The sequence below is a fragment of the Pundamilia nyererei genome, unplaced genomic scaffold (genome assembly GCF_000239375.1).
Source record: "Pundamilia nyererei isolate P.nyererei 1_Seehausen unplaced genomic scaffold, PunNye1.0 scaffold00007, whole genome shotgun sequence".
Classification (NCBI taxonomy): Eukaryota; Metazoa; Chordata; class Actinopteri; order Cichliformes; family Cichlidae; genus Pundamilia; species Pundamilia nyererei.
The window spans coordinates 1,627,193-1,654,568 of record NW_005187408.1 but is presented as its reverse complement, the minus strand read 5'-3'; the positions used below and the strand labels follow the sequence as shown (position 1 = coordinate 1,654,568).

The window sequence follows — 27,376 nt, the reverse complement described above, 5'->3', positions numbered from 1 at the left end:
GATGAAACAGTGACACTTCTCTGCTATTACAAGTACGATGAAGAGAGCAAGGCGACTTCTAATTTCTCTGCTAACTTCTACAAAGACGGACATTTAATCAGTAGGGGTGCAACGATATTCGTATCGATATTGAACCGTTCGATACAGTGCTTTCGGTTCGGTACGCATATGTATCGAACAATACTATTTTTTTCAAAAAAAAAAAAAAAAAAAGTGTTGCAATGCAATCCTTTAAATGTAAGAAAAACACAGGGTTTAATGATTTACAGCATCTGCTAATACAGCCAGGTGGCAGGCAGTGTTTCAGTGTGTCATACTATCGTTTTAAGTCAAACACCTTTTGTCCTTAAGAGGGTTTCACATTCAAACAAGTAAAGGCGTGTCTCCAGGGTCGTGCTGGTTAGAAGGGTCAAGCCTGCAATACGGAAGCACGGGCAGCTTTATCTGTGCGGGTGTGAGTGTGTGTACACACACACACACACACACACACAGTCATGGTCTGTGAATCTAACGGATATTGTACAAAGTCCAACTATTCAAGAAGTCTTAATGCGCTGCTGCATTTACATTTTTTTTTTTCCTGCCAGCCTTTTCTCCCTTCAGTTTGTTTATCTTGATTTTTAAAAGAGATTAAGTTCTCCATAACTGCCTGGGGGTTGATTAAAACCTCATAACCATGGTGATATGCAAAGCAGCCCGACTAAAGACTACTCCAACTAGATTTACCTCTTTCAGTATATCCATTTGGTTTCCGATCAAGTTTCAGTTCCTTGTATAAAATTTCATGCGCTGCACTTATGTTACGCATGGACACACATAGAACACCTGTGCAGGTGTCAGCTTTTAAAGAGTAATTTCTTGTTAATGCAACATTTTTTGTTTTTTCAAATCTCCTTTCCTACTCTTCTCAGTAAAAAACAAAAACAAAAAAACACTTTTGTTTGTGGAAACAAAAGCACTTAAAACCAATCAGTTGCAGGAAGAAAGCTGGCTGCATTTCGTTAAGTCACCTAATCATCAAGATCTGGGATTTTAAAACCTTTTTTCTCCGGGTTTTCAGATTTAAAAATAAATCAACAAACAGTTGCTAAACTGATATTTATCAAAACAGTTTCAAAATCTTTGGCATTTAGACACTTAAAGAGATTAGACTGATTGGGCCCATGTCTGATGAGCTTAATAAATCAAACGTGAGCGAATTGAAGAGACATATCGTACAGCATGGCATATTAAGACTAAGGGCCTGATTTACTAAACAGGGCAAATCAGTGTGAGGTTGCAACTGCAAGAATGTGCTGTAAGGAGCTGAAACAGCAGCTGATCTACTAACAACACACTAATGTACAAACAGATGTAGGTGGCTTATTTCTATAAGAGACCAACCCAATTTAATGGAAAAAACAAAACAAAACAAACAAACAAGAAAAAAAACAAAAAAACAAGCAGATCAGATAAGCAAGTGATCGTTCTGCTACTTTCTGCTAAATGAAAAATAGAGAAATTTAAGTATAAACACTTTCTCTTCAGAAACAGTATGGTAATTCAGACTCAGGCAGCTGAAGGGGAATTCAACTCATACTGATTGAGACTTTGTGGGGTCTAAGAGGTTCAGGCAGCAATTCTCAGGATAAATAACACTATTATTTATCCTGAGAAGGGCTTCTTTAATCAAGACTGCTATATAAACATAAAATGTATGGGTCCTGCAGGACATATAGAACACTAAACGTTATATAAGATCAGACGTTGAGAGATTTGCATGTTACTGAATTTACTCCAGCTGTGTGTAAATGGAGTCATTGTTCTTTTGCACAGAGACAGACATTAATTTAGTACACTGCAGATGTGTCTTAGTCACATAAATTTAATTTTGACAGCGAGACATTTTAATATGATATGTAACAGAATCGGTACTGGACACATTTAAAATCAAACAAAACCATAAAAGAAACCAAATTAAAGTGGAGTGAAAAAGTATTTGCCCCCTTATTAATTTCTTATATTTTTGCATATTTGTCACACAAATGACGAAGCTGCATTTTGTATTTACTTGGGTTATCTTTGATTAATATTGAAATTTGTTTAATGATCAAACCAGCCACACATCTGAAAGCAAATTGATTTGCTCTCCTGATATTTAGACTGTAGTATTGATATTTTAACCTTTTTTTCCCCCAAATTTGCATGTAACTGATGCAAATATGCAAAAAAAAAAAAAAAGAGGACTCAGGTAGGGCAGCAAATACTTTTTCACAGCAGTGTTTGTAGTGTTACATTGCTCTGTGTGATGTGCACACTGCTGAGAAAAAGACGAGCAGGCGCTCTTAGTTTTTTCATGAACAAATCTCTGTTTAGAAACATGAATAAAAATGAAACTGCGCAAATCATTTAAGGTCTGCTCTATATAGGGCGAGGGCACAGTGAACAGCTATAGCTCATAGCTATGGCACTGTGCTCAGCTCTAAACCGTTCACCTGTGTTAATTACACACTCATTCTGACCAAAACCTCCCCCTGGCGTTTCAAATAAAGAACACTCCTAGTGAGAATGGCAGCCACATTAGCTAAACAACAGCCACACCTCACAGTTACAAAACTGCCGTTATACCTCTTAACGAGTAGATAGCAACCCCCAAGGAGTGTGATTTGCTCTGGCATGTTCTGTTAATAAATTTGGCCCCAAAACTGCAACGCAACTTACTTTTTGGGTACACACTATTTTTCAGTGTCACCGTTACAGGATTGGAGACTGTATTTGCAAAAAATAATAAATATGGAAAATCACATGGATTTCAAACAACTTCAAGAGCGTTCTGCCAGGATATTTTCCCACTGTTGTCTGTTCTCACAGGAAATAATTCCACTTCACCTGTGCTTAAGTGAAGCTATTGTCTGATCCAACTGAGTTGGACATTTGTTATCTCATGCATTTCTCTCAGGTAAGAAAAAGTTCAGGGCTGCAGCGCATGTGTGAAAATGTATTTAGTGACAGCGGTTTTGCAGCAGAAGGAATTGGCATTAGTTACACTTTTCTGATCTACATGTGAGAATCATGCAAATGAGTGCGTGAAAGACTCACCTGGCAAAGATGCGCAACCATTCTCTAGAAGAGAGGCATGCATGAGAGTGAGAGAATGAGTGAGACGAAAAGAGAAGAAAAAAACCGTGAAGGCAAAAGGACAGCAAATATGAGAGGAAAAAATGCAGAGGAAAAATGATGAGGACTTCTGAAAAACAAATGCCATGACAAAAGAAGGTGACCCGACATCTCAATAGATAAGACACAAGTCAGCAGGATCTGGCAGGTAAAAATGTCTCCAACTCTATATTCGTATCTCTTGGAGAACGACAAAAAGGCAACACAAGGACAAAGGTGCTTTGTGCATCATCAAGTTTGAGACATTGATTTATTTATCTCAAAAAACAGAAATCACACAAATCCCACTATTGCCAAGAAAACAGCCTTTGCACAATGTGTAACTCTACAGTTCATATTCATATTGTGAGAACAGTTTAGGCACAAAAGAGCGAGAAAAAAAAAAGGGGGGGGTAATGCTCCTTTAAAGCAGTAAATATTTCACATAACAGCAGATGGTGAAGTGGATGAATCACCAATGGAATAATATGTTTGCAAAGTTGTCAAATTGGCACCATTACTACCAAAACTACTGACAATAACCACATTAAGCTGTTTAGAGTCGTTTCCCCTCTACATTATAAATACACAGTTTAGAGGAAACTTTAGTAGTTTTGAATGACCAACTACTTTTTTTAACCCATTCTCATCCTTGCTGCTCTGTGTGTATCTATTGGTTATTAAAACAAGAAGCCTGTGATGGTGACAATGAATGGGGAAACAGGGAGGAGAAGAAGAGGGCAGGATGACCAGCACAAGCAGGTTTACCTCTCGTTTAGCAAGAAGGACATTAGGGACGATGTGAGGGAGACAGCGACCCAGCATTAGCATCACACTCTCCTCGCTGTCTGCTATACGAGACACCTGGGAACAGGAGAGACATTATATTCCGTTTTTCCTAAATTTACTTCTTTTCTTTTTTTTAAATCTGTATATGAAATGTGTGCTCCTGACCTCTGCTCCTAGGCGGCTGTCGGAGCACATTCTGCAGAAGGACAACAAGGCTTGCTGGAAGGCCGGAGATAACTTCCTGAGACACCACAAAAAACAAAAGACCAAAAACAGTCACTACAGTCTGCAACACTTAATCTGTACACCACAAGTGCTCTGGAGAATGTCCTGACCGTTGAATGATTGAGGACTGGAATAGATTACCCTGCCACTGAGGTTAGTGCTGCCACTCTCCCATGTAACGTGACATTACCACAGTACTAAGAATAGCAGGTGGCTGACTAACAGTAACGCACCACTCACTTTTTTCTTTTAGCACCACATAAATCAGATTTTGTTTTTTTAAGGGAACACATATTTAAATGATAAAAATAATGAAACATCAAAAAATATCATTAAAAATAATACATCATAGGTGGGACACAAATAAGAAAAAAAAACATTAAATGAATGAAAGCTCAGTTTCAGTGATGACTAGTTTAAAGCACAATACACTTTCTTACTCAAGAGGGCAGCCACACAACCTAATACCTGGTTTTAGACAAAGACGAATAACTACCTCCATCTAGTGGCTACATTTAGTGACTACACAAAAATGGCCAACGTGGCTGTAGTAGACACGGTTGGTTCTAATAATTTTTACAACTATATTTTTTTTTCCTTTTTGGCCTTCAAACCCCCACAGAGAATTTTACATTTTAAATTAAATAAATAAACAAAAAAATCTAACCGTAAAAGTGCAGAATTTTTAGCTTTTATTCAGCTTTAGCTTTTAACAGATATTACATTAACTGCTTAGAATTTACAGCCACTTTTAAGTTTAGTCCCCCCATTTTCAAAAGCGCCAGGTCACTGGACAATTGACTGATGAGCAGTTCATGCCCAGTGAGGCCTCTTCATTTGTTATTCCATTAAAATTTAAGCAGACAAAATATCTGGAGTTGATTCCAAGTATTGAGCGTCTAATTTGATAGCTGGAACTTCACTGGAACTTTCCAATGACGTCCAAAGAGATGTCAATGTAAATGAAAGAGGCCATCCTTAGGCTGAAAAACTAAAACATAGCTCTCAGGCAAACGGCAAAAACTTTAGGAGTGGCCAAATTAACAATCTGAGTCAATAACACTGTCTTAAGTAGTTCTATCACTGTCAAAGTCTACAATCAAGACACGCCTTTTATGAAGGCAAATGCAGGGCTTAGAGGAAGGCACACTCTGAAGAACAGATGGCTATATTGAACTTTGCCAGACTAAAAGAGCATGCACCTATCTGAACAAATGAAACCAGGTTTATCTTGTATCAAAATGGTGAGAAAAGTTTTGAGACCTCACAGTCTGAAGCATACCACATTATCTGTCTAACATGGCGGAGGCAGCGTGAACACATATGGCTGCCAGTTGGACCAGCTCTCTACAGGGTGGGACATTTAAATGGATGCACCGTAATAACATGGGAATGGTTGGTGATATTAAAGTCCTGTTTGTGGCACATTAGTATATGTGAGGGGGAAAACTCCTCAAGATGGGTGGTGACCATGGTGGCCATTTAGGAGTCGGCCATCTTGGATACAACTTTTGTTTTTTTCCATAGGAAGAGGGCCATGTGACACATCAAACTTATTGGTAATGACACAAGAAAAACAATGGTGTGCTTGGTTTCAACGTAACTTTATTCTTTCATGAGTTATTTACAAGTTTCTCTTTGTTCACAGCTTTGACATGTCGAAGAGGTTACCACGTGAGGAGCGGATCGAAATTGTGTTGATATCTGGTGAAGGCAGTAACCGGGTCATTGCAGCAGATTTCAATGCAAGACACCCTACGAGACCACCCATCTCCTATGCTACAGTTAGCAAACTGCTTGCTAAGTTTCGTGAAACTGGTTCAGTGTTGGATTTGCCAAAATGTGGACGCAAGAAAACTGTCACCAATGAAGAAACATCAGTGGCTGTCCTAGCTTCATTCAGCAAGAGCCCACAGCGTAGCACTCGCCGCATGTCACTGGAGAGGGGCATTAGTCGAACATCCCTTCGGCGGATATTAGCTACTCACAAATGGCACCCTTACAAACTCCAGCTACTGCAGCATCTCAACGAGGATGACCCAGATCGGCGCACAGAATTTGCAGAATGGGCAAAACACAAATTGGAACAGGACCCTCAGTTCACGCAGAAGATTTTGTTCAGTGATGAGGCAAACTTTTATGTGAATGGTGAAGTTAACCAACAAAACCACCGCTTTTGGTCTGACACTAACCCACATTGGATGGATCCCTCCAAGACTGCTGGAACAACAAAAGTGATGGCTTGGTGTGGTATATGGGGTACAATGATAGTGGGTCCATTCTTCATCAATGGAAACCTCAAGGCCACTGGATATTTGAAATTGCTACATGATGATGTGTTTCCCTCTTTATGCACTGAAGCTGGCACGTTCCCTGAGTTTTTCCAGCAAGATGGTGCACCGCCACATTATGGGTGCCAGGTCCGAGCATTCCTAGATGAACAGTTTCCTGGAAAGTGGATTGGTCGTCGTGGGCCAGTTGAATGGCCCCCTTAAGGTCTCCCGATCTGACCCCCTTAGACTTTTATCATTGGGGTCATCTGAAGGCAATTGTCTATGGTGTGAAGATACGAGATGTGCAGCACCTGAAACTACGGATACTGGATGCCTGTGCTGGCATTTCTCCTGCGGTGTTGCTATCAGTGTGTGAAGAGTGGGAGACGAGGGTTGCATTGACAATCCAACACAATGGGCGGCACATTGAACACATTTTATAAGTGGTCAGAAACTTGTAAATAACTCATGAAAGAATAAAGTTACGTTGAAACCAAGCACATCATTGTTTTTCTTGTGACATTACCAATAAGTTTGATGTGTCACATGGCCCTCTTCCTATTGAAAAAACAAAAGTTGTATCCAAGATGGCCGACTTCTAATTGGCCACCTTGGTCACCACCCATCTTGAGGAGTTTTCCCCCTCACATATACTAATGTGCCACAAACAGGACTTTAATATCACCAACCATTCCCATGTTTTTACGGTGTATCCATATAAATGGCCCACCCTGTAGTTTCAATTATTGATGTGACTGTTGATAACAGTAACACGATGAACTGTGAACTGTACAGGGCTATACCCTGTCATATTCAGACAAATTTTGCAAAGCTGCTGTTACTGAAGATAAAACTGAAAGCACAAAGATACACAATCAGCAACTGAATTTGGCTGCACTAAAGGCCTGGCAGGACATCTCAAGGGATGTCCACAGGTTTTAGACTCAGGCAGTTAGTGGATTTACATATGTCACACGGGTATTAAAAAAAGCCCTATATTTTTTGTTTACATTTGAGCATCATATTTGCATTCCTTGATACAGGAAATGTTAGGAAAGTTGGGTCTTTGTTTTGCAAGTTTTTTTTTCATGCCTGAATTTTCACTCACCTGTTTGGCTGATCAAACTGGACAGGTGGCTTATTCTTCAGCTTGCTGTGAGTCTGTGGGTGGAATTGTGATGTGTTCTGAGTAGAGAGGTTGTCTGCGTTATTGTCAGGCTCTGAAACCCCTCGGATGTCCAGATACTTGCCATTATCCATGGGAGGCTGAGGATAAGACTACAAGATGTTAGCATTATAGGGTCAAATATTTGGGCTTGTGACAAACTACAGAGAAACCATCGTACAGACTGAATGATTTTCCTTTCTTCTTGCTTTTTTTTTAAAATTTACTATAGAAAACTGTGTGACTGGTAGACATTTAAATAAGCCTGTGCTTTACATATTCAAAATGACCACATACCACAGAAAGAGGGTCAGCGGAGCAAGCAGTGGTAGCAGAAGAGGAAGAAGTGTTAGGTGTATTCTGAGAGCCCAGGTCCAAAGTGGTCGGAGGCGGGGAGGAAACTGTCCTCTTCAGTGTTTGAATCTCACTGTGGGGCAGGGGTAACATAACATAAGTCAAAAAATACTACATACTTAATCAAGCAGCAAGTGAACGAGACAATCGACTGTTTCACCCCTACCATCAAAGTCATGCTTGAACTGTTCAGTAAAATTGGTCAGAATCCTGATGGTGTTAATTAAAGACTTCACATGACAAGAAAATTAAGTTCCACTTTTTCATCAGACCAAAGTTTCCTCTGTAATTTCATGCAGCTGTGGTGCTTGGGAGAAATTTCCAATCTGGTTTTACACCATGGCCAGTTTTGGTCACGGTTATAGAAACTGAAAACTTCTGAGACTTTTTTTTTTTTTAATGAATACTTCTGCTGACTCTTTGCTCAGCAGTAGAAGGGGTAAATGTTCTTGCTGAAATGACATGCAGTGAAAGAGCTATGAATGTTGGAAACCTTGTCAGGATCAAAGACTTCAGAGTTTTTCAAAAAGAATAGTATACGAGCACAGACATGCACTCAAGCACACACCATTGCAGTTTCTTTATCTGCTCTGCTAGGTTCTGCTTCTCATTATTGAGGAGGCTTATCTGGTACTCCAACTCTTGCACGACTTCTGTCTGCTGCTAAAGAGAAGAAAAAAAAACATAATGCGGACAAATTACAAACTCAGCTCAAGAGCCGGAGCTCTGAAGTCACAACTTCTTCAGATTTAACTGAAAGAGAAAAGTCACTTTGCGTTTAGTTTCACAGCCTTTTCTCAATGAATCTCTCTGGTACTAGAAGGAATACAAAGCAATAAAACAGGTTCAACTCAGCGTACACACACCTGTTGTGAAAGGTCAGGCTTTTTTAGTGGATCTTGGGCAATGCAGTTTCCAGGAAGATCGACAAAATCCACTCCAACTGACACATCAGCTGTGTCCCGAGGAGAAGGGAGGGGGGTGCCACAGCTTCTGTAGAGCTGCAACAGGTCGGGGGGTTTGGGGATGTTGAGGCCAACATCATCCCACAACTCAAAGTCCTGGGAAGAAACATAAAGCAAAACAGTTTAGTAATTGTCATTTGTGTCAGGCATGGGCTCTTCCTTTGCATTACACAATTATGTGCAAGTAAAAGTTTAAATTATTCATACTACCTTCAGTACTTTCTTATGAATTAGGATGTTTTGGGGGTTTTTTTTGTTGAAAAGGAGACAGACCTAATTTTAAAAATAAAAGACTAACTCCAGTTAGGCATTTACCATCCTTTACCTGATCATCATTTTCATCAGAGAAGGTGATGGATGAGAGTTTGTATTCATTTTTCAATAAATACTCATTCACAAGGAAGTTTAAGGCTCTTTTCTCCAGTGGGCGGATAGGCTCCTGAGGCAGAGAAGAACAAGGTCGATCACGGCAATGTTCTCACAAAGGTTTAAAGGGACACATTCGTTCATTCTTCACTCATTTCACCAGAAAGGAAAAATTAGAAAGCTTGTAAATCCCCCACCTGAATTTCAGGGCTTGACTTGTAGTTTTTTCTCTCCTGAGAGGGCACTTCGCTCTCTGAGAAATTGAGAATATATGAGATAAATTTGAAAGGATGCTGAGCATCACTCACCAAAAGGAATTCTCTGACAAAAAGAGAGAAAGCTGTAACAAAAAGGGTTCAGGTGGAGAAGAAGTTAAAAGTGCGCCACACCTGCTGCCTGAGTCAAGTTGGCGCGCAGAGCCTGAATGGTCTCCTTTGCTTTCCGTAGCTCAAACTCCAGCACTGGACAGGAAGTGACAACACACACAGGAAGTGCATCCAACCAAAGACAGGGAACAAACAAATAAAACAGATGGGTATGAAAAACCAAACAATGACACAAAAGATTAAAAAGTCATAAAAACAAAACAAAAAAGGATGCATGCAAATCATGGGTCTAAGGAACGCATGCAGCAGAGGACTATGGTAAAGCTGGCAAGATGTTTCTTGGACAGGTGTGTTTTCTGCATTGAGACGCAGCTCGATGATAGAATTTCCTGCCCTTGTTTTCCTCTCATTAATACTTAACAAATGGAAGTCCAAATTTACCTACATTGTAGCTGAGAGGCAAATAAATCCATTCAGGCTACTAAAATGTATCCTTGATAAACTAGGAGCTGTCTGACACAGGTTTTTATAAGTAATAAGTAATTTACACATTTTAATTCAAGCCACTCAAGGGACAGCCAATGCTCAAATTTTTTGTTCTTAAGAGATAAGACCATCACACTATGAACACCACAACATAAAGCTATTTCAGCTAACAGACAAAACGTGAGTTTGGCATTCTTTGCTAGGTTACCGATTTAGACTCGTCTTTCTTGACTTTGACTTTGCAAAACAAATCAAAAAACAAAAAACATAACACGATCAAGCCAATCATAGAAACACGAGGAAGCCGTTTCTGGCACCTTATATACTATCAGAAGGAGCAGAAGGTATTATTTATAAAAATGTTTATTTTTAATCTGTAAGTAAAAATGGTAAATGCTAGATTCATACTGATTTCTTCTTTAAAGAACACACAAGGTCTTAAGACATGTTAGATTAAAAACACACGCAAAAAGTAATAAGCAATGGAGCAGGAAAACTTTCTTGCATAGCTGTGCACTGAAAAATCTGCAATTTGGTCTGTCTCTTGTTTCCCCAACATGTGTCACTTAAGGTTTAAGGCTGCTGTTGGTTTCACACTTCTTTATAGCGTGAAACCAACAGCAGGTTTCACGCTATAAAGAAGAGCTTAAAAAAACAAACAAACCCAACAACAGGCCAAAAAACATTTTCAGGAAACAGTCTGAATTTCCATATAAAGGTCAAAGCCAATTTCTGAGCATTAAAAAATAGTAAATTTCTGCCAGAGGAAACTGAGTTACCATTCAGACCTTCCTAGCAGATCAAGTGCACAGGATGCAAACGCAACAAAATGGAAAACCAAGAACTGAATAACGGGAAGAGAAGGAAAAATAAATAAAGAAAAGCAAAAAGCTAGACTGGATGGAGTGACTTGTCCAGTATTTTACTGGGGTTTGATCAACGTCAACGGAGAAAGCCAGAAAACCCAGAGTCAGACAGCTGGGGGCGGGGCTCTTACAAGAAGAACAAGTTGAGCGGAATGAGAGTGGGGATGTTTCAAAAGTAAAGAGAGAGGAAGGGAAACATGGCAATTTGGTAGAAAGGGCAGTGTGTGAATAGTCATTTTTAAAAATGATGCATAATTTGGAGGTGTGAGGTGGAACCAACATCTCTGCTGCATGGTTTTAACTGGGCCCTTACACTTCATGTCATCGTTTTTCTCAACTGATAAAAGCCCCAAACCAGAAGCAAGCGTTTCCCGCGTTTACATTATTGGTGCATTAACTGGCGTTACCCAAGACTTTACCATCAGAATGCAACATACACATTTAAATTAAATGACATTTATATTCATAGGACAATCTATATGCCATCCCCCATCCCATCATGCTCTACAATCTATTTCTCACCCTTAATATTCATGTACAGTGGAAGGGAAAACAAATTTAATGTAAAAAAACAAAAACAAAAAAAACAAACAAAAATACACAACATAATCCACCACTTTAACAGCTTAGGCACAGTTTTGGGACACACACTTACACACACTTACTTTTAAAATGTGTGGATGGCTGCAGAAAACTGTTACTAGCTTTAACCCTTATAATCTAGCAGACTTCTCATGGCTAAATATTAATGTCTTCATCTTGAGGATTGTGAAACTACAAAATTAAAACCAGAAGGGGATTTGGTTAATACACATAGTCCCTGCCTGATCCCATTTTGCGTTCGGCATTCTACATAAATATCAAAGGCTTACTCATTTATTTTTTCCTTTAGTCCACGGCATAAAAATGCTCACCACGCAACACCTGAAAAAAGGCAATATGCCAGTAAATGAACACCTGTTCTTAAACCCAATGGTGTGATGATACATCATTGGCGTCAGGAGGAGCTGTTAATGTGTTTAGCTAAAACTATCAGACTGTGTGTCACGAATGAGCCATTGAGAGGGGAGGGCAGGGGAGAGTGCGCTTTTTAAATAATGCTGATACATGTTTGGTACCAAAAATACCACAGACTGGTTTTGCAGTGTGACGGTTCGTGAGAGGAGGCACAAAGACCTCAATGAACTTAAAAAGAGAAAAATGTGACTAATTTATCCCTAATAAAGCAGGACTGACAGAAACACATTTGTGTTATTAAGCAGAGTTTATTTATTACTGGTCATTGTTGTTATTAAAGCAGCTTTTAGATTTCATTTTGCCATATTCCACGGCGCTCCCATTCAGTCATTGTCTACTCTCCCGATCTTTTATCCCCAGTGTAAGCTAGGCCTCTTGTTTTGAGCCCTGACCGTATGGTTCATCTTACCTGCCACCCGTTCGTCTGTCTCTCGGTTACCGTCATCTGAGTAACGGGCAAAGTCCAGAGAGTCTAAGGTGCTGATGCTGCCTGCTCGATCTGAACAAAAACACAGACACAGAGACAGAAGTGAGACAAGTATACACCTGCATAACCATATAGTTAAATGATTGCACTCCCCAAGAGCTCACAGTTGAAAAATTTAACTGTGCAGCCTACATGGTGCTCTATAGATTCTTCTCTATGAAATAATAGGATCAGCTTCAGTGTGGTAAAACCCACTTCCAAACTATTATTTCCACCAACTATACACAAGGGTAGGCAGGTGCTAAGAGAAGGAACATAAAGGTGATAAATAAGCACACTCTTTGCTCATATTTCACTGGGCTAGGCTGCTCTGATAGCTAAGTCAATGGTGTTGGCTTTCTTTCCACAACAACGCAAGTGTGAGATTGGCCTGTTTGTTCTCTGATATCAAGATACAGTACAATGTCAAGTCATATGTGACCTTGTTGGCCTGAAAGACAAAAATAAAATAAAAAAAGCTGTGTGAGTAATTTAACTGAATTAGCAAATCATTTCCACTCATTAAGTTATAACTTGTATTATAAACTTTGATCATATTACTACTTTGGATTGTTAAAATCCTCTAGAGTTTAAAAAAAAAAAAAAAAAAAAAAAGACTGAGGAAAACTTAGATATCAAAGGAAAAAAAAAACAGCATGTATTTCCCTTTGTAGACAAGTAATGTATTTCACTAATATTTCTTTTTCTGTTACGTATAAGGTTTGTCTATATAAGCGTATACAATATTTTATGTCATGTTCAAATTCATGACCATGCAACTTTATGATATAGTGACAGTGTTTCTCCAATGTCTGTCTACACAAGTGTCATTGTTCTGCCAAGCTGATGTCAGGCAAACTAATTTTCCTGCATAGAAAGCTTCCAAACATGTTTACTTCCTGATGATGTGTGAGGACATTTGTTGTTAGTAGCTGCAATCCATCTGGCAAAACAGTGAGTAATAGAGTTTGCAGGTGTGCGTGCATGAACGGAGCAAAAGAAAAAACAAAAAGGTAATTTGATAATGTGAGGGGGCATTTGCAGATGTCCTTTGTGTACATGTCTGATGTGCAAAAAAACAAACAAACAAAAAAAAAAACAAGCCTGGTTGACCTTTCATTTCCTTGACAGATTTGACACTTCAGTCTGTCACCACCTCCCTTTATTCAACCCCAGCTGATTATACAACACATAAGCGCACACAGATGATTGTCTTTCTACTTGCCAAAACAGAAAACGCTAAAAGATATAAACTGAAAGCTAAGGTACACGAGTTTACATCAGGGCCTAGGAGCTGATATTGATGAATGATCAGGAGGAAGCCAACAGGCACTTTTAATTTAATGGGAAGGTTTTTGGCAAGACTGATTTAAACTGTGGTTATAAATATGGGATGAAAAAGTGGAGCACAAATTATAAGTGAATCACAGACAAGCACACAAACCTACACAAGATCAAATATCTTAGGTCTTAAGAAAATAAGCCTTTTTTGTCTGGCAGCAGATGGTAGATCATTTTATTTACGTCAGTGTGTATGTATGTCTGTATGCATGTATGTGAATAAATGATGATGATTTCTTATTGAGATTTTACCACTGATTCTGTTTATCTTAATATTTTCAACTCAAACTAACAGAATAAAGCCATTTGAGGCACAGTTTCCAGTACAAAATTACTATGTCAAGTCAGGATTTCCCATTCCTAAGCATGTTATCATTTCAATCGCTTTGCATAGTATTAGAAAACAAAATCAAATATATGTTCATGTTTACTGTGTGAATTCATACAATACAGCAATATACTCCTATTGACAGGTTACATTAGAGTGCAGCACACTGAAAATGTAGTTTGGCGATTTCAGACTAGGACAGCACATAAATTGTGGTCACAAATGATCTAGAACTGATAATGTGAAGCTTCTATTTAACCTATTTAAAGAATACAAAAGTTCCTGCAACGATTACAAATAAACAGTTGCCTGTCTAGCAAGAGGTGAAGAGAGAATCCTGTAAAATTCATTGCAGCAAATTAGCAAGGTGGTGGGAGATGGCATGCTGTGTCATGTGCCCTAGAGCAACAGCTGCAGATGCAGCTTGTAACACAGTCATTATCCACACACATGCTCACTGCTGATTCACAGTCACAAGTTTTGTTTTTTTTATTTGCAATCACCACACCAATTACATTTCAGATTCATCAGAGATTTGTTACTTCGTCAGAGAGATTTTGTTTTAAATTCTAGCCTGTATCACATATCTAAAAATAAATAATAAAATATATCTATATATATATATCTCTCTCTCTCTCCATATATATGTATATGTATATGTACATATATACACACATATACACACATATACATATATACACACACACATATATACATACACATATATATACATACACACACATATATATATATATATATATGGATGAAACCTATCCAAGGAAACTATCACACTCTCTAGACTGTATGCTGCAGGTACAATATCCATCTTTTCATTAACTTCAGACTTGATAACAGGCATCAGAATCTATGGACCAAATTTATTTCAACACAATAAGTCATCATAAACTAGACATTATTTTATTTATAGTGTTTACAATCATAAGGATCACAAAGTCAGAAACCACTGAAGGGGATTTGTTTAAAAACAATTGACTGTTGAAATAGCAAGCTGTTCTGTCAATGTAGAAAAAGAAAGCAGACATCCAAACAGTATCCCTCCTTCTTTAGCAACAAGAGCAACTTAAGTAAATCCTAATGTTGCAATGTGGCAGAGAAATTCTCCCACATGAAAAGAAAGATAATTGCAGAGATCACATGAGGTCTGGACTATCAGCTATGCTAGGATGAAAAATGACATGGCCTTCAGCAAAGTCTGTCCCTCATATCAACTCATTGTTACAGGCTACAGGCTTGTAGATTACACCACTTCTCTATGATGTTCCTGTCACAAGCACAACAGGGGAGGTGTCAGGTCCTTTCAAACTCATGGTCTTACTGTGTTCCAAACCTTTTGGGAAATAGGGGATACTAAAAGACACACATCCTATAGTGGTTTGTGTTTACTGCTGTAGCCTTAAGGCATAGATACAAGGGCAGAATTTAATTATAAAGGTTGAACAGATTGAAAAAAAAAAGACAAGGAATATGACTAGCTGCCGTTTGCAATCTGGAAAAGCCAGACTGAGGCCAGCTACCAAGACACACGCCTAAAACTATACTCCGGTTTTCTGAGATCTTAGGCAATGTTCATTGCCACTGCATACAAAATAGTTGTGTCTGGTTTTAACATTTATTTATATGAATCCCTCAGCTGGAAAACTGCCAAATGCTTCTACAGTAAAAATACATAATTTAGCCTTGTTCCATAATTTGAAAAAGTCAAAATTACATTTGCAGTGCAGCTTCAATGACATGCTGCAAAAAGCCATAGCCATTCACAGTCTGGCACACTGATAAAAATCCTTTCATTCGTGAGGGCAATGTCTCGAATGAATGACTAAACTCACTCTACAAAAACATCTTAAAACCGTGATATAAAATCAGTCAGCCTTGATTTTGAGTGCATGTTTCACTGCCAAATAGATATTGGAAGAAGACTTTTTTTCTCTCCCCCCCTGCTAATTTCAAACAGTCAAGTAGACAAACACACCCACTGGTGTGACATGGCACTTTCTATTCAAGATACAATCTGTTTTCACCAAAACACACTAACAGAAAAAAAAAACCCCACCTCATTTTCAGTGGAAGGGAGATTTATTTTTGTTAAATTAGTGTGGTGAACAATGAATGTAGGGGTAACATAATTCAATTTACTACCTATAAGCTTCCTAATCTATCACACATCTAAAATTATAGAATTATAAGATTATAAATTCTATTAATGAAGTCTACAATGAATTCATGAAGTAAATACAATAATAAATGTTGAGTCAACACATTTCTAAATGTTAGACCAATATATTTTCATCTGGTCATTTTTTAATGCTAATGGTCTATCATTGTAGCCAATTTGCTAATCCTTTAATGTCAAGACATTATGCTGAGTGCAAATACATTCGCTTGACTCACTGGTATGAAGTGGGGCCACAACAAATGTTTTTGCTGCTATTTAACAAGATTTAACTCTTTAGTTACTGCTTCTACTATAGCAGGTGCTGTTTATTTGTGGATGAGGCTGTGACCATGGGTACCATTTGCATAGCAGGTCTGCCTAAGGTCCTTGCTGCCAGACTCTTCAACTGCTGTGTTGGTGCATGGTGATTAATGAAAATGAGTCTTGTAAATGGATTAGGGTGCAACAGATGTACACATTTTACATAATAACATTTTATCTCCCTAGCTGGGTAGACGCAACCTGTGTAGAGCAACACAACCATTTACAAGACACTTTGCTCCTGGACCAGATGATACAGCTTCAAACTAATTCAGGAAGCCTGAAGCCTGTTTTATCATTATTACAAGACTGTAGAATTCTCCTTCGTTCAAATGTGCTATTTGAGCAATACTGTGGTTCAGGGAAAGGCAAAAGCTGTTCGTACAGGCACCCGCTTCTTCTCCTTCCTCTCTTTTGTTTTCTATAGCCGATATTGACCTCTGACCTCTGACGGGTGTTTTCCTACAGGGCTAAATTACACTTGGGCGATCACTACAGGTCACCAGCATTATTACGCTACCAGTATTTATCTTTCAGTGAGTAGTTAATGTTTAATGCCTTGTCACAACTCTGTGTTAGTCTGTCATCTCACGACTGACCCACAAAACCCAATAGCTGGCTGCGGCCCTGGAGCTGAAGAGCAGGTGCAGCAAACAGATCTCAAGCTATCGTAGCCAATGATTAAAGCTAACGTTAGCCAGCTGATGGGCTAACTCCGTTTCATACAACATCAATACAGAGCTAGCGAACAGCTACATATGTAGCACTAAGAGAGCAGCTAACGACACTTACTCAGTGGTCCTCCAGGTCCGAGTACCTGGTCTTTGGCAGGTGGAGTACCGCTCTGTCGTTCGAAGTTGCCAGGGTTGGAGAAATAATCCCTCAGCCGGGGGAGCTCTCTGCCTGCTTCCAGCAGTTCGGTGTGAAACTCCAAGGCCGTGAGGATGTATTGGTCCCGCAATAACTGGGCAGCGATGACATCTACAGATACCCGCGTCTCGGCGCTGCCTGCCATAGCGGAGGTGGCGGCGGCCGACGCCGAGATGCCCTCACCGCTGGGGCTCGTCCGGTTGCTAGACAGCAGGAGCGACGGAGGCTCTGCGTCTGCAGGCGGAGAGAAAGGATTGCCTGGTGGTGGTCCTGGCGCCCCGTCACTCGGACTCCGCTCTGTGTCAACTGTTTCGTTAGGGCGCCGTTCGGCCTCTTCTTCAGAATCACTGAGATTAAATGGGTTCACCGACGCCATTTTTGCCCTAAAGAGATTTTTTTTTTAAAGCTAGCTAAGCTAATCAAACCCGCTGCTTCCTGAATGGATATTAGGTTAGCTAAGGTTTGGTAGGTGGAAGAGGAGGAAGAAGAAGAAATGCGAAGCTACGATTGGTCAAATGTAAGAGACGCTACTCCCAAAGCCCGCCCCTTTTATGGAATACTGGAAAAGTATTGGGTACATTTGATGTAGAGAGGAAAACTAGGCAGGGCACATTTGACAGCTGATAGCAATTGCTAGCTACTATGCTGTCAAAAAAAAGCTGCGCTCAAACCATTTCTATTAAAAATGCACTTCACTGCAAACAAAACAAATAAATAAGGGCTGCTTATTTTTTATTACATTTCGTAATAGGTAAACTTGAAGTGAATCGTTTAATTTAAACTACACTACCCACAATGCAGCTACAAACCACTACGTCAACACACAACGTCAAAAACGAGTGACAACAAGGAAGTGAATGCTCATGCTGCCTGAATTTCTTGTAGTAATCTTCTTAAACAGGGAGACATTTGGTTTTAGGTTGATCTTTTTTTAGGTTGATCTGTCTGGTTCTCTGAGCATGTTCTTGGCGATCTACGAAGTGACAATGGAAGCTAAAGCAGTGTGAATCTATGAACTTGTAGTAGTAGTAATAGTAGTAGTAGATAGGTTGATCACTCACTCATTCATTCTTTAACGGAACATTATTCCCGTTTTTATGATCAAAATCCGCAGACGTTACATGCAGGTAAGACTCTTTTCATGGCCTGTTTTTCTAAGTTACTTTCTTGTTACCAGTGGTAAGTTGGCTGGACCATTAAAATATTCCGAATTAAACATTAAAGCCTTTTTTTTAACGTTGCTTAATGGCATATGGTGAATGAAGGATTAAGCTGCTCTTAAGACCGCATACTTTGGCTTAACAAGCCTATATTATTCTGAAACCTTCTAATGCCCCTTCTATTGGCTTTAACTTCTTAATCCTGATTGCAAATGCAGGCTGTGAGTTGTCTTCATTCTATTCCATTTTTTTTTTTTTTTTCCTTCTTCTAGTCACCTCTTTTCACTTCCAAGTGAATTAAATCTACCCTGCTTGTCCTCAAGTAAACCCTCAGTTGTTCTTCGGTGTAGCTTTGGCACCCAAAATGAGGATGATCACCTTCTTTGTGATTGGGCTGACAGTCCACGTGGTCTTCTTCATCTCTATCTTTGATATCTACTTCACCTCTCCTCTGGTCCATGGCATGACACCCCACTCCACACCCCTGGAACCCCCTGCTTCCAGACTGGTGTTAGTGGTGGCCGATGGTCTCAGAGCAGACAGTCTCTTCACCCTGCTCCCTAATGGCTCATCCAGGACACCATACCTGAGGTCAGGAAACCAATACAAAGAAATAAATTTTGATGTGGAGTTTGGGTCTGTTTAATTATTCTTGTAAGGTGATGCCATTTTTACAGCATGTCTTTTCATTCCCCCTGTTTGCATAAGCATATGTGCTTCTGTTTCCATATTTCAGGAGTATAATAGAGGACAAGGGGACCTGGGGTGTGTCACACACACGTGTGCCTACCGAGTCTCGGCCCGGTCACGTTGCTCTCATTGCTGGCTTCTATGAGGATGTTAGTGCAGTTGCTAAAGGTGTGTGCATGATGGGGGTTTTTTTTGTTGTTGTTGTTTTTTACATGGTAGGAAGAGAAATGCTCAGCGACTTGGAGAGATTACTCTCTATTGTATGTGTTTCTCTGTGGCATTCTACTGTGACCATTTATGTGCTTGTTTTCAGGCTGGAAGGAAAATCCTGTAGAATTTGACTCTGTGTTTAATGAGAGCAGACACACCTGGTGCTGGGGCAGCCCTGATATCCTACCTATGTTTGCCAAAGGTACACAAGCATCACAAACAGAACCATTAATCTACACAATAGAAAAACATTAAATCACATATCTGAGCAAACATGTTTCCTTTGGTTATTTCAGGCGCTAGTGGGGACCATGTGTATACCCACACATACCCGGCAGTGGAGGAGGACTTTGCCTCCACAGATGCATCCAAGCTAGACAGCTGGGTGTTCACTCAAGTCAAAGTATGTAGTGGAAGTATTAGCATAAAAAATATTTTATGATTGATCTATTGATATTAACTACAGGTTTACCCACAAAAACACATTTTATAAAGACTGTGTTTTATGTGTATTATGTGTGTCATGTGTCATGCAGTGAAATATAACCCAACTTGGAGTCATTCCAGAATTTCATTTACAGAATTGATCCACATGGATTTCCTGAATAAGCCTAAAATTATTTAATATTTTTCAACAGTCCTTCTTTAAGTCTGCACAGTCTAACTCCACTCTGAAGGCCAGCCTATGGGAGGATAAAAATGTCTTCTTCCTGCATCTGCTTGGAATTGACACTAATGGACATGCTCACAGACCAATGTCGCAGTAAGTAGTTAACCTTGTATTAAGAGCTGCTGATTTATTTTTTTTTTTTTTTTTTTTTAACCTTTGGGCAGTTGTGCAGTGGTTCTTAGTCGTGTTAACAAATTCATCCAAATAAGCATTCTCTCATCCAGCTGCATCTTTGTCTTCTATTTTGTCTTTTTTCCCCCAGAGAATACCTAGACAATATTGGTCTAGTAGATGCAGGTGTAGCTGAAGTGGTGTCTATAATAGAGGACTTCTTCGACAATGATGGCAGAACAGCCTATGTGTTTACCTCTGACCACGGCATGACAAACTGGGGTAAACTTGTTTGTGTATCTAAATGTTTTGCTGCCTGCTAGCGAGTTTTCTATTACAGTTTTGGCATGTTTGTGTGCGTTTGTCTCCAGGTTCCCACGGTGCGGGCCATCCTTCTGAAACGCTAACCCCTTTAGTGGCGTGGGGAGCTGGGGTTCAGAAAGCCAAGGGAGTCACAGAACCCCAACCATACAATGATGGGTTCCTACAAGGTACGTTCAAACACTTTTTTTTTAAGATTTAAATTTACAACCGATACCCTCCAGTTTGTCTGTTTTACTTTGTCTAAATGATTGTCCTGGTTTGTTTCTTTTAGACTGGAAACTGGAGCATCTTCGTAGAGTCGACGTCAGTCAGGTAAAGCTCATGGAAATTTAAACTTTTTAACAATTTCCTGTCATCAGTTGTATTAAAGTGTAATATTTGTGTGTCTTCGTTGTTTGTTTGGGTTTTTTTGGCAGGCTGACATTGCTCCGCTCATGGCTTCCCTCGTTGGTGTGCCTATTCCTGTTAACTCTGTTGTAAGTCAGAGACAAAATCAGCCATTTAATGGGAAATGTTCAATAATTTTTCACGTCTTTGTTACATGTTTTGTCTGTATTTGTTTTTCAGGGCGTGTTACCTCTTCTCTACCTCAACAACAGTGAGCGGTTCATGGCTGAGAGCATGTACACTAATGCTATTCAAGTACTGGAGCAGTTCAAGGTATAACAGCATCTGCTTTGGCTAGCAAAATGCTTATCAACTATCTGTCATGTATTTTATTATTCTATATGACACTGTGATCTAAACTGATGGTAAAGCTGTGTTTTTACTGTGTGTGTTTATTTGTAGATGAAAATGATGCAGAAAAAGGAGACAACCTTATCTTTTCTCTTCACCCCATACCAGTACGTACAGTAACTAACTGATGTGTTTTTCTAACAAAAATCCAATCAGAAGAACATGAATTTGCTTTTCACCGTGGCCTGTTGTGTTTACTGTGACCTCATAGATGGTGTAAAGACAATAGATTAAAGGAGTCATTTGCAAAGAATTAATTGGCAGAAACAAAAGTATTTGTAACGTAAATGCTGTGTTCTTATATCAATCCCATTTCCAGAAAAGTTGGGATATGTTCTAAAATGTTTTTAACCTCCAAACTCTTTCATGGCATGCATTTTTAATTTCTCTTTGCTATTTGGGCTGTTTGGGACCTGATGAATGTAAAAACAAAGAATTACCAATCAATTTTATTTTTTTTTTACTGATATTTGTTTCTGAGAAAAATTAGATCCACATATGAAGACATTTGTTTTAAATTTTGATAGAACAGTAGCAGTATAACGTCCTCGTAAGTGGATATCAGGCCCTTGTAGAGCAAACTTTAGTATTTTTGTCTAGACAACCCAAAATGTGATGTCCACATATGTGGATGCCAGGTCCTAGGAAGTTAAAAAATACAAATCTGTGATATGTTAATTCACGTGAACATATATTCAAGTGACCAAAGTACAAAGATGTTGGAAGATTTTCCTGACCTACTTAATTGTTTTTTGTAAATGTACCAAAATTTGAATTTGACAGGTGCAACACAGTAAACACAAAAGTTGGGACTGAGACATATTTACTGTTGTTTTTTTTGAACTGAGTGTTGTAGTTTTCCAGTTAGAAATTTTGTTCATTTTTACTTGGTTTAACCTGCGGTCATGTTGTCTGTAGGAAATAGATCCTAACAGGCAGCGCTCTGTGCCTCAGTCAGTGGTATCTACAGATGCAGCTCGCCCTGCTGTGGTCACTGATGCTCCTCTGTATCATCACAGATCCTTTTGCATTTTTCGCTGATAGCAATCTGGATAGTTGTTTTCATCATTGGCAAAGAGAACTCAGCGCTGTTTTCCAAAAACACAGAAATGTGGATTTATCTGTGCATAGCGCACAATGACACAGTCTTTCTGTCCTTCTGAGGTGAACCCTGACATAGAGAGCTCTATGCAACTGACATTTGACTTCCTCCTTCAATCATAATACAGTTTCAAGTTGCATTAGTGGATGTGGGTCTATGTTAAGTGACAGTGGTTTTCTGAAGTACTTCTGAGCCCCGGTGGCTATATTTATATTTATATATTTATATCACTGCAGCGTGACTGTTTCTAAGGCGGTGTAGCCTGAGGGCTCAAGCTGGTTTCAGTCTTGACCTTAGTGTGAGAAATGGTTTGAATTCTCTTAATCTTTTCATAGTGGTACATACTATAGATGTCTGAAGAAATTTCTTTGCAATAGTGCACTGAGAAATCTTTTCTTTTGAAATCTGGAGCAATTCTCTCATGAATTAAGGAAATAAGGGATGAACCATAACCCACAAAGACTGAGTTTGTGGTGATTTCTAAATTTACCTTTACCCAATCAGTTACCCTGCTTAATCTGGTTCCTCTGAAGATATAAAGTTTTGGGGGGTTTTATTGCATTTTGGAAAAAATCCCAACGTTTCTGGAGACGGGGTTTGTACTTTCTCAGTAAATTCTTTTGCTGACCCATTAAAAATCAGTCAATGTGACATTTAGATTAACTTCTGAGGTTATGCAGCACGAAGGCCAAGAATGTGTCCACTAACCAAACCACATATTCATGGCCGTATTTAAATTGCACACTTTCACACACTTCATCTGTTTTGCACCCTCTTTCTTCCCAGACTCCTGACTGAGTCAAAACAAGCAGAATTCACCCAGAAGGCCCGAATACTCATTCAGCTGGAGAAGTACGAGGATGCTGTGAGTATGGGGGGGGTCTGTGGCTTTTAAATCTAATCATACTTTTACAATACGTGCAAAGCCAATTTCTAGATTTATTTTGATACTTTGATGAATTATTTAAACATTTACTGAACCTGTGTTCATAAACTAAAGTCTAATTTAAATGAACTACAGTAAATGCATTCTACATTTTCGCTACTTTCTCCATCGTATGTTTTCTTCCGCTTAAGCAACAAATTAGGTTTTTGTCCCCCTGTTTTGTCTCTTGTCAGATCTCTTTGTGCCAGTCTCTGATATCTCGCTCTCTGGAAGGCTTGGTTTACTACCACACCTACGACCGATTCTTCCTCGGTTGCAGTGTGGTGCTGGGATTTGTAGGCTGGACCTCATATGTCGTCTTAGTCATACTGAAGACTCACGCGAGTCTCAACAGACATCCTAATCTCACTAAACAGGTTAGGATATACAGTAGATTGTAATCCCTCAAGATGCCTTCCACCCAAACAAGTCTGCACAACCTGAATGTCTTGTTAAGTTGGTATTTTTCTCCTGTGTGCAGATTCCTGGCCGTAACTTGGCAAGGCTGTGCACGTGTGTGGCAGTGGTGATCACACTCTTCCTGCTTATTCAAAGAAGCCCCATAACCTACTATATTTACTGCCTGCTGCCTATCCCTGTGTGGTATTCTGTTCTGAAAGAGTAAGTGAAAGACACATTCAAAATAATGCAAACTGGATTTAAAAAATGTACAAAACAAGTTTGTTCAGATGCATTCAGTCAATTTACAATAATTTGTATATTTACTATAGTCACAGAACCCTGATATTAAAACACACGCAAAAGGATTACATCAGTCAGTGAATACAGCAGCTTTTCACTGGATCTAATTAGCCTCACACAGGCTTGTATGCGCATCTGGCTCAGGTGGAGTGAAGTGCTAATTAGATCCTTTGAACTGGCGTTTTATGCATTCATGGTTCTCCTATGTAAAAGGGATAAAGAGATGTTTTATTCTTCATCTCATCCTTTTATGACAGGAAAAAGTAATCCCATCAATGATCTATTTTTAGGTCTGGAACTCTGAGAGATTTGATTCAGACAGCCCCTTCTCTCCCACTGTGGAAATGTCTGGGCTATTTTGTGCTGGTGGCGTTTGGGATTGAGCTGCTGGTAGGTGTCTTTAAATCTGCTGTGTTAAAGGCATCCTTCTGCATAAGTGCACAAAATTTCACTTGTGTATCATTAACTGTAAGAAATAAACCTGGATGCTGCATGGCTGTTTATTTTTGCTGCCCCCAGGTGGTGAGCTTCTTCCATCGCGCCATGCTGACTGTAGGGCTGGCTGCTCTCTCTCTCTGGCCCTTCTTGTCGGGGCTTTTTGGCAAGGCTAAGGTAATGTACAGATTAGCCAGATAAAAGCAGGAAAATGTGTGTTATAGCTGTTTTTAATACCCATCCCTGTTTTGGTTATGGACAGCACTGTTTCTCCAATAATATATATATCTATATATATCTACATATATATATTTATAGATATATATATTATGAGTAAACAGAGTTACAAAAAATGCCTAATCATTAATAAGAAATGTCTAGCCATTCTAATTCTTCTTGTGTGTCTATAACTAGAGTGTTATTGGTACTGCTTGCCTAAAACAGTAGATAATTATAAAGGTAATTATTAAATATAGATACACAATGGTAAATGTGTCAAAGTGGAAGACAGCATTTCTTTTTGTCTCTGTTTCGGTGCAGTCACGCTCACTGAGCTGGCTTGTGGGCTGTCTGTGTCTAGCTGCTTTCCCCCTCATGCCTGTTGTGGGTAGAGAACCTAACATACATCTGGTGTGAGTACTTCCTTTATTTGTATATATTTATCTGAATATTTACCGCAATATCCTATCACGGAAAAAACTGAGAGCCCAATTCATGCCAGGTTAGGTAGGTGAGTTTCAGTAAATCAGAACATCTGCAAAACAGATCAGGAAGATAAAATGTGACTGGAATCGGCATCATATTAGTGATGCAAATATCCATCACAATATTCAAATATAAAACCCCAAAAAACTGTGGAGCCACGAGCATCCACCCCCAGTTAAAGGAAACTGAATAGACTTACTGTTAAAAGTTAAAGTCCCACGATGGGTACTTTCTCTGTATATAAACAGACGGGAAATTTGAAAGTGGTACATTTGAAAACGAGGAATGGTTAAACTGCTACACAATACCGTCTTTCCACAACGAGCTGTGTGTACAAACTATCCATATTTTTGAAAGTACAGTAACACATCCTGTTTGTCAACTCAGTACCTGTGCAGGTCTGCTCGCTCTTTTCACCTCAGCTTGCTACCTCTGGTCATCTCGACGGAGGACACCGCTGCACCTCGGTGACAGACCACAGTTTGTCATACAGGTGACCACAGTACATGTCACTGTGGGCATATGTGTTTTTGTGTGTGTTACTGCATTTGCTAATACTGATTAATTACCTGTCAAACCCGGCAGATGCTCCTTGTTGCTGTGTGTGCATACGTGCCATCCTTCACACACTCCAGCCTGCAACAGAAACAGGGCCTACCCCTTCTTAATCAGATCATAAGTTGGAGCACATTAGGTGGGTTGGTTGCAAGTGGCCACAAGATACTTGGGATCTAGAATGGTTTACTTTTTAAATATTGATCGCATACGTAAGCTATACCTCAAAAGACGTTAAAACATCATATCGCTGACACCCAAGTAACCTCTGACAACTCTTCTCTCTACAGCATCTTCTATATTTGTTCCTTTGCTGAGCTCAACACGACTTTTTCATCGACTCCTCAGCATATTCTTGTCTCTCACTTCCACCTACCTGCTGCTTAGCACTGGGTAGGACAACACATTGATGCTTTAGTTGTGTCTTGTGCAGAGTTGCACCACCGCAGCAAAGCTGTAAAATGATATTTCTATTTTTGTCTCCCTCACAGGTCAGAGGCTTTGTTCCCCCCTGTGTTATCCTGGTTAATGTTTGTGTGGATTAACATCGAACAGGAAGCCTTGCTTGCTCAGGGCATGTCTGGTAGGCAAGAGGTAGAGCCATTGTTTTTCCCTTTGTAATAGAAAACTTTTGCAAACCAAAAGCTTTGGGAAGCTATCATTTATGTATGTATTTAATTGTGAAGGTCATATTTTCCATTTTACTGATAAAACTCCGATTCACAACGACAGCCACTTCACAGAGCTTTATATTGTAAGGTAAAAACCATACAATCTCAGAAAGAAAACCTCAGCAGTCAACTGACATGAGGAAAGCACTCAGTAATCGTGGAAAGCAAGAACCCCCTTTTAACAGGAAGAGATGTCTGGCAGAACCAGGCTAAGGGAGAGGCTGTTTGCTATGAGAGTTTGAGGATGAGGGGAAAGAGATGAGAATGAACAGAGCTTAGAGAGAACACAGAAAGTTCAAATTGCAGGAAAGAAAAGACACAGGTCTTAAAGTCCATGTCTCATTGTGGCCGGGTTTACAGTAGAGGTGCAACGGATCACGGTTGATCCGAAATCCGAACTGATCCCACTCCACGGTTCGGTACGCACGTGATCCAAAGATTCGAAAAAGGGAAAAAAAGTATGTGTATGGTGCGCGTGGTCAGTCTGTCAAGCGGTAGTTATGGCCAGCGCTAGCGGTCCAAGTGGCAGAGCAAAGGAGTTTGCGGCATTTAAGCAGCCCTTTGCTGACCAATCCGACCGGACTAAAGCTATTACAAAAGCTACTGGGGTGTTTAGTTGTGCAAAACAAGGGGTTTAAACTGTGATGAACGTGCTTGAGCCACGCTGTGATATCTCGTTGCGCGTCCACTTCAGTGTGACAAGATCGTTCCAAGCATGTATGAGCAGGAGAAGTTTAAAGTTATGGCTGAACTGTCCCAGGCATCTTCTGTTGCTCAAACTACAAATGGGTGGACCTCCAGGGCGAAGGAAAGCCACGTGACCGTGACCGCTCGTTATATCACAGCGGAGTGGCCCTGTACTGCCCTATAGATCACATTAGATTAGATGAAACTTTATCCCTCGGGTGGGTT

General features: G+C 39.6%; 2 protein-coding genes across 13 annotated transcripts in view; one reads left to right on the top strand and one right to left on the bottom strand.

The window, feature by feature from the left end:
- Positions 1 to 17,936, bottom strand: part of relch (RAB11 binding and LisH domain, coiled-coil and HEAT repeat containing) — a 37,569-nt gene extending 19,633 nt beyond the window's left edge. For 3 of the 8 annotated variants that reach the window (XM_005722478.2, XM_005722479.2, XM_005722484.2), the window contains exons 1-12: positions 17,389 to 17,936; positions 12,377 to 12,466; positions 9,662 to 9,733; positions 9,470 to 9,525; positions 9,232 to 9,345; positions 8,808 to 9,002; positions 8,510 to 8,604; positions 7,885 to 8,014; positions 7,531 to 7,688; positions 4,090 to 4,165; positions 3,904 to 3,999; positions 3,079 to 3,102 (exon numbers count right to left, since the gene is read on the bottom strand). In XM_005722478.2, the coding sequence (XP_005722535.1) occupies positions 3,079 to 3,102; positions 3,904 to 3,999; positions 4,090 to 4,165; positions 7,531 to 7,688; positions 7,885 to 8,014; positions 8,510 to 8,604; positions 8,808 to 9,002; positions 9,232 to 9,345; positions 9,470 to 9,525; positions 9,662 to 9,733; positions 12,377 to 12,466; positions 17,389 to 17,842 (1,560 nt within the window). In that variant the 5' untranslated portion in view covers positions 17,843 to 17,936. The remainder of the gene's footprint in view (positions 1 to 3,078; positions 3,103 to 3,903; positions 4,000 to 4,089; positions 4,166 to 7,530; positions 7,689 to 7,884; positions 8,015 to 8,509; positions 8,605 to 8,807; positions 9,003 to 9,231; positions 9,346 to 9,469; positions 9,526 to 9,661; positions 9,734 to 12,376; positions 12,467 to 17,388) is intronic. The other 5 variants (XM_005722480.2, XM_005722482.2, XM_005722483.2 and 2 more) reach the window with 5 other exon arrangements.
- The window catches only part of pign (phosphatidylinositol glycan anchor biosynthesis, class N), a 17,172-nt gene continuing 6,865 nt past the window's right edge, over positions 17,070 to 27,376 (top strand). For 2 of the 5 annotated variants that reach the window (XM_013915641.1, XM_013915629.1), the window contains exons 1-22: positions 18,160 to 18,593; positions 18,899 to 19,217; positions 19,363 to 19,484; positions 19,630 to 19,728; positions 19,823 to 19,929; positions 20,165 to 20,289; positions 20,459 to 20,589; positions 20,679 to 20,798; positions 20,903 to 20,943; positions 21,048 to 21,107; positions 21,199 to 21,291; positions 21,421 to 21,476; positions 23,258 to 23,336; positions 23,591 to 23,773; positions 23,878 to 24,017; positions 24,389 to 24,488; positions 24,618 to 24,710; positions 25,074 to 25,165; positions 25,626 to 25,731; positions 25,824 to 25,932; positions 26,084 to 26,186; positions 26,285 to 26,387. In XM_013915641.1, the coding sequence (XP_013771095.1) occupies positions 18,991 to 19,217; positions 19,363 to 19,484; positions 19,630 to 19,728; positions 19,823 to 19,929; positions 20,165 to 20,289; positions 20,459 to 20,589; positions 20,679 to 20,798; positions 20,903 to 20,943; positions 21,048 to 21,107; positions 21,199 to 21,291; positions 21,421 to 21,476; positions 23,258 to 23,336; positions 23,591 to 23,773; positions 23,878 to 24,017; positions 24,389 to 24,488; positions 24,618 to 24,710; positions 25,074 to 25,165; positions 25,626 to 25,731; positions 25,824 to 25,932; positions 26,084 to 26,186; positions 26,285 to 26,387 (2,289 nt within the window). In that variant the 5' untranslated portion in view covers positions 18,160 to 18,593; positions 18,899 to 18,990. Of the gene's footprint in view, positions 17,133 to 17,946; positions 17,984 to 18,159; positions 18,594 to 18,898; positions 19,218 to 19,362; positions 19,485 to 19,629; positions 19,729 to 19,822; positions 19,930 to 20,164; positions 20,290 to 20,458; positions 20,590 to 20,678; positions 20,799 to 20,902; positions 20,944 to 21,047; positions 21,108 to 21,198; positions 21,292 to 21,420; positions 21,477 to 23,257; positions 23,337 to 23,590; positions 23,774 to 23,877; positions 24,018 to 24,388; positions 24,489 to 24,617; positions 24,711 to 25,073; positions 25,166 to 25,625; positions 25,732 to 25,823; positions 25,933 to 26,083; positions 26,187 to 26,284; positions 26,388 to 27,376 lie in introns of those variants that run through there. The other 3 variants (XM_013915637.1, XM_013915633.1, XM_005722477.1) reach the window with 3 other exon arrangements.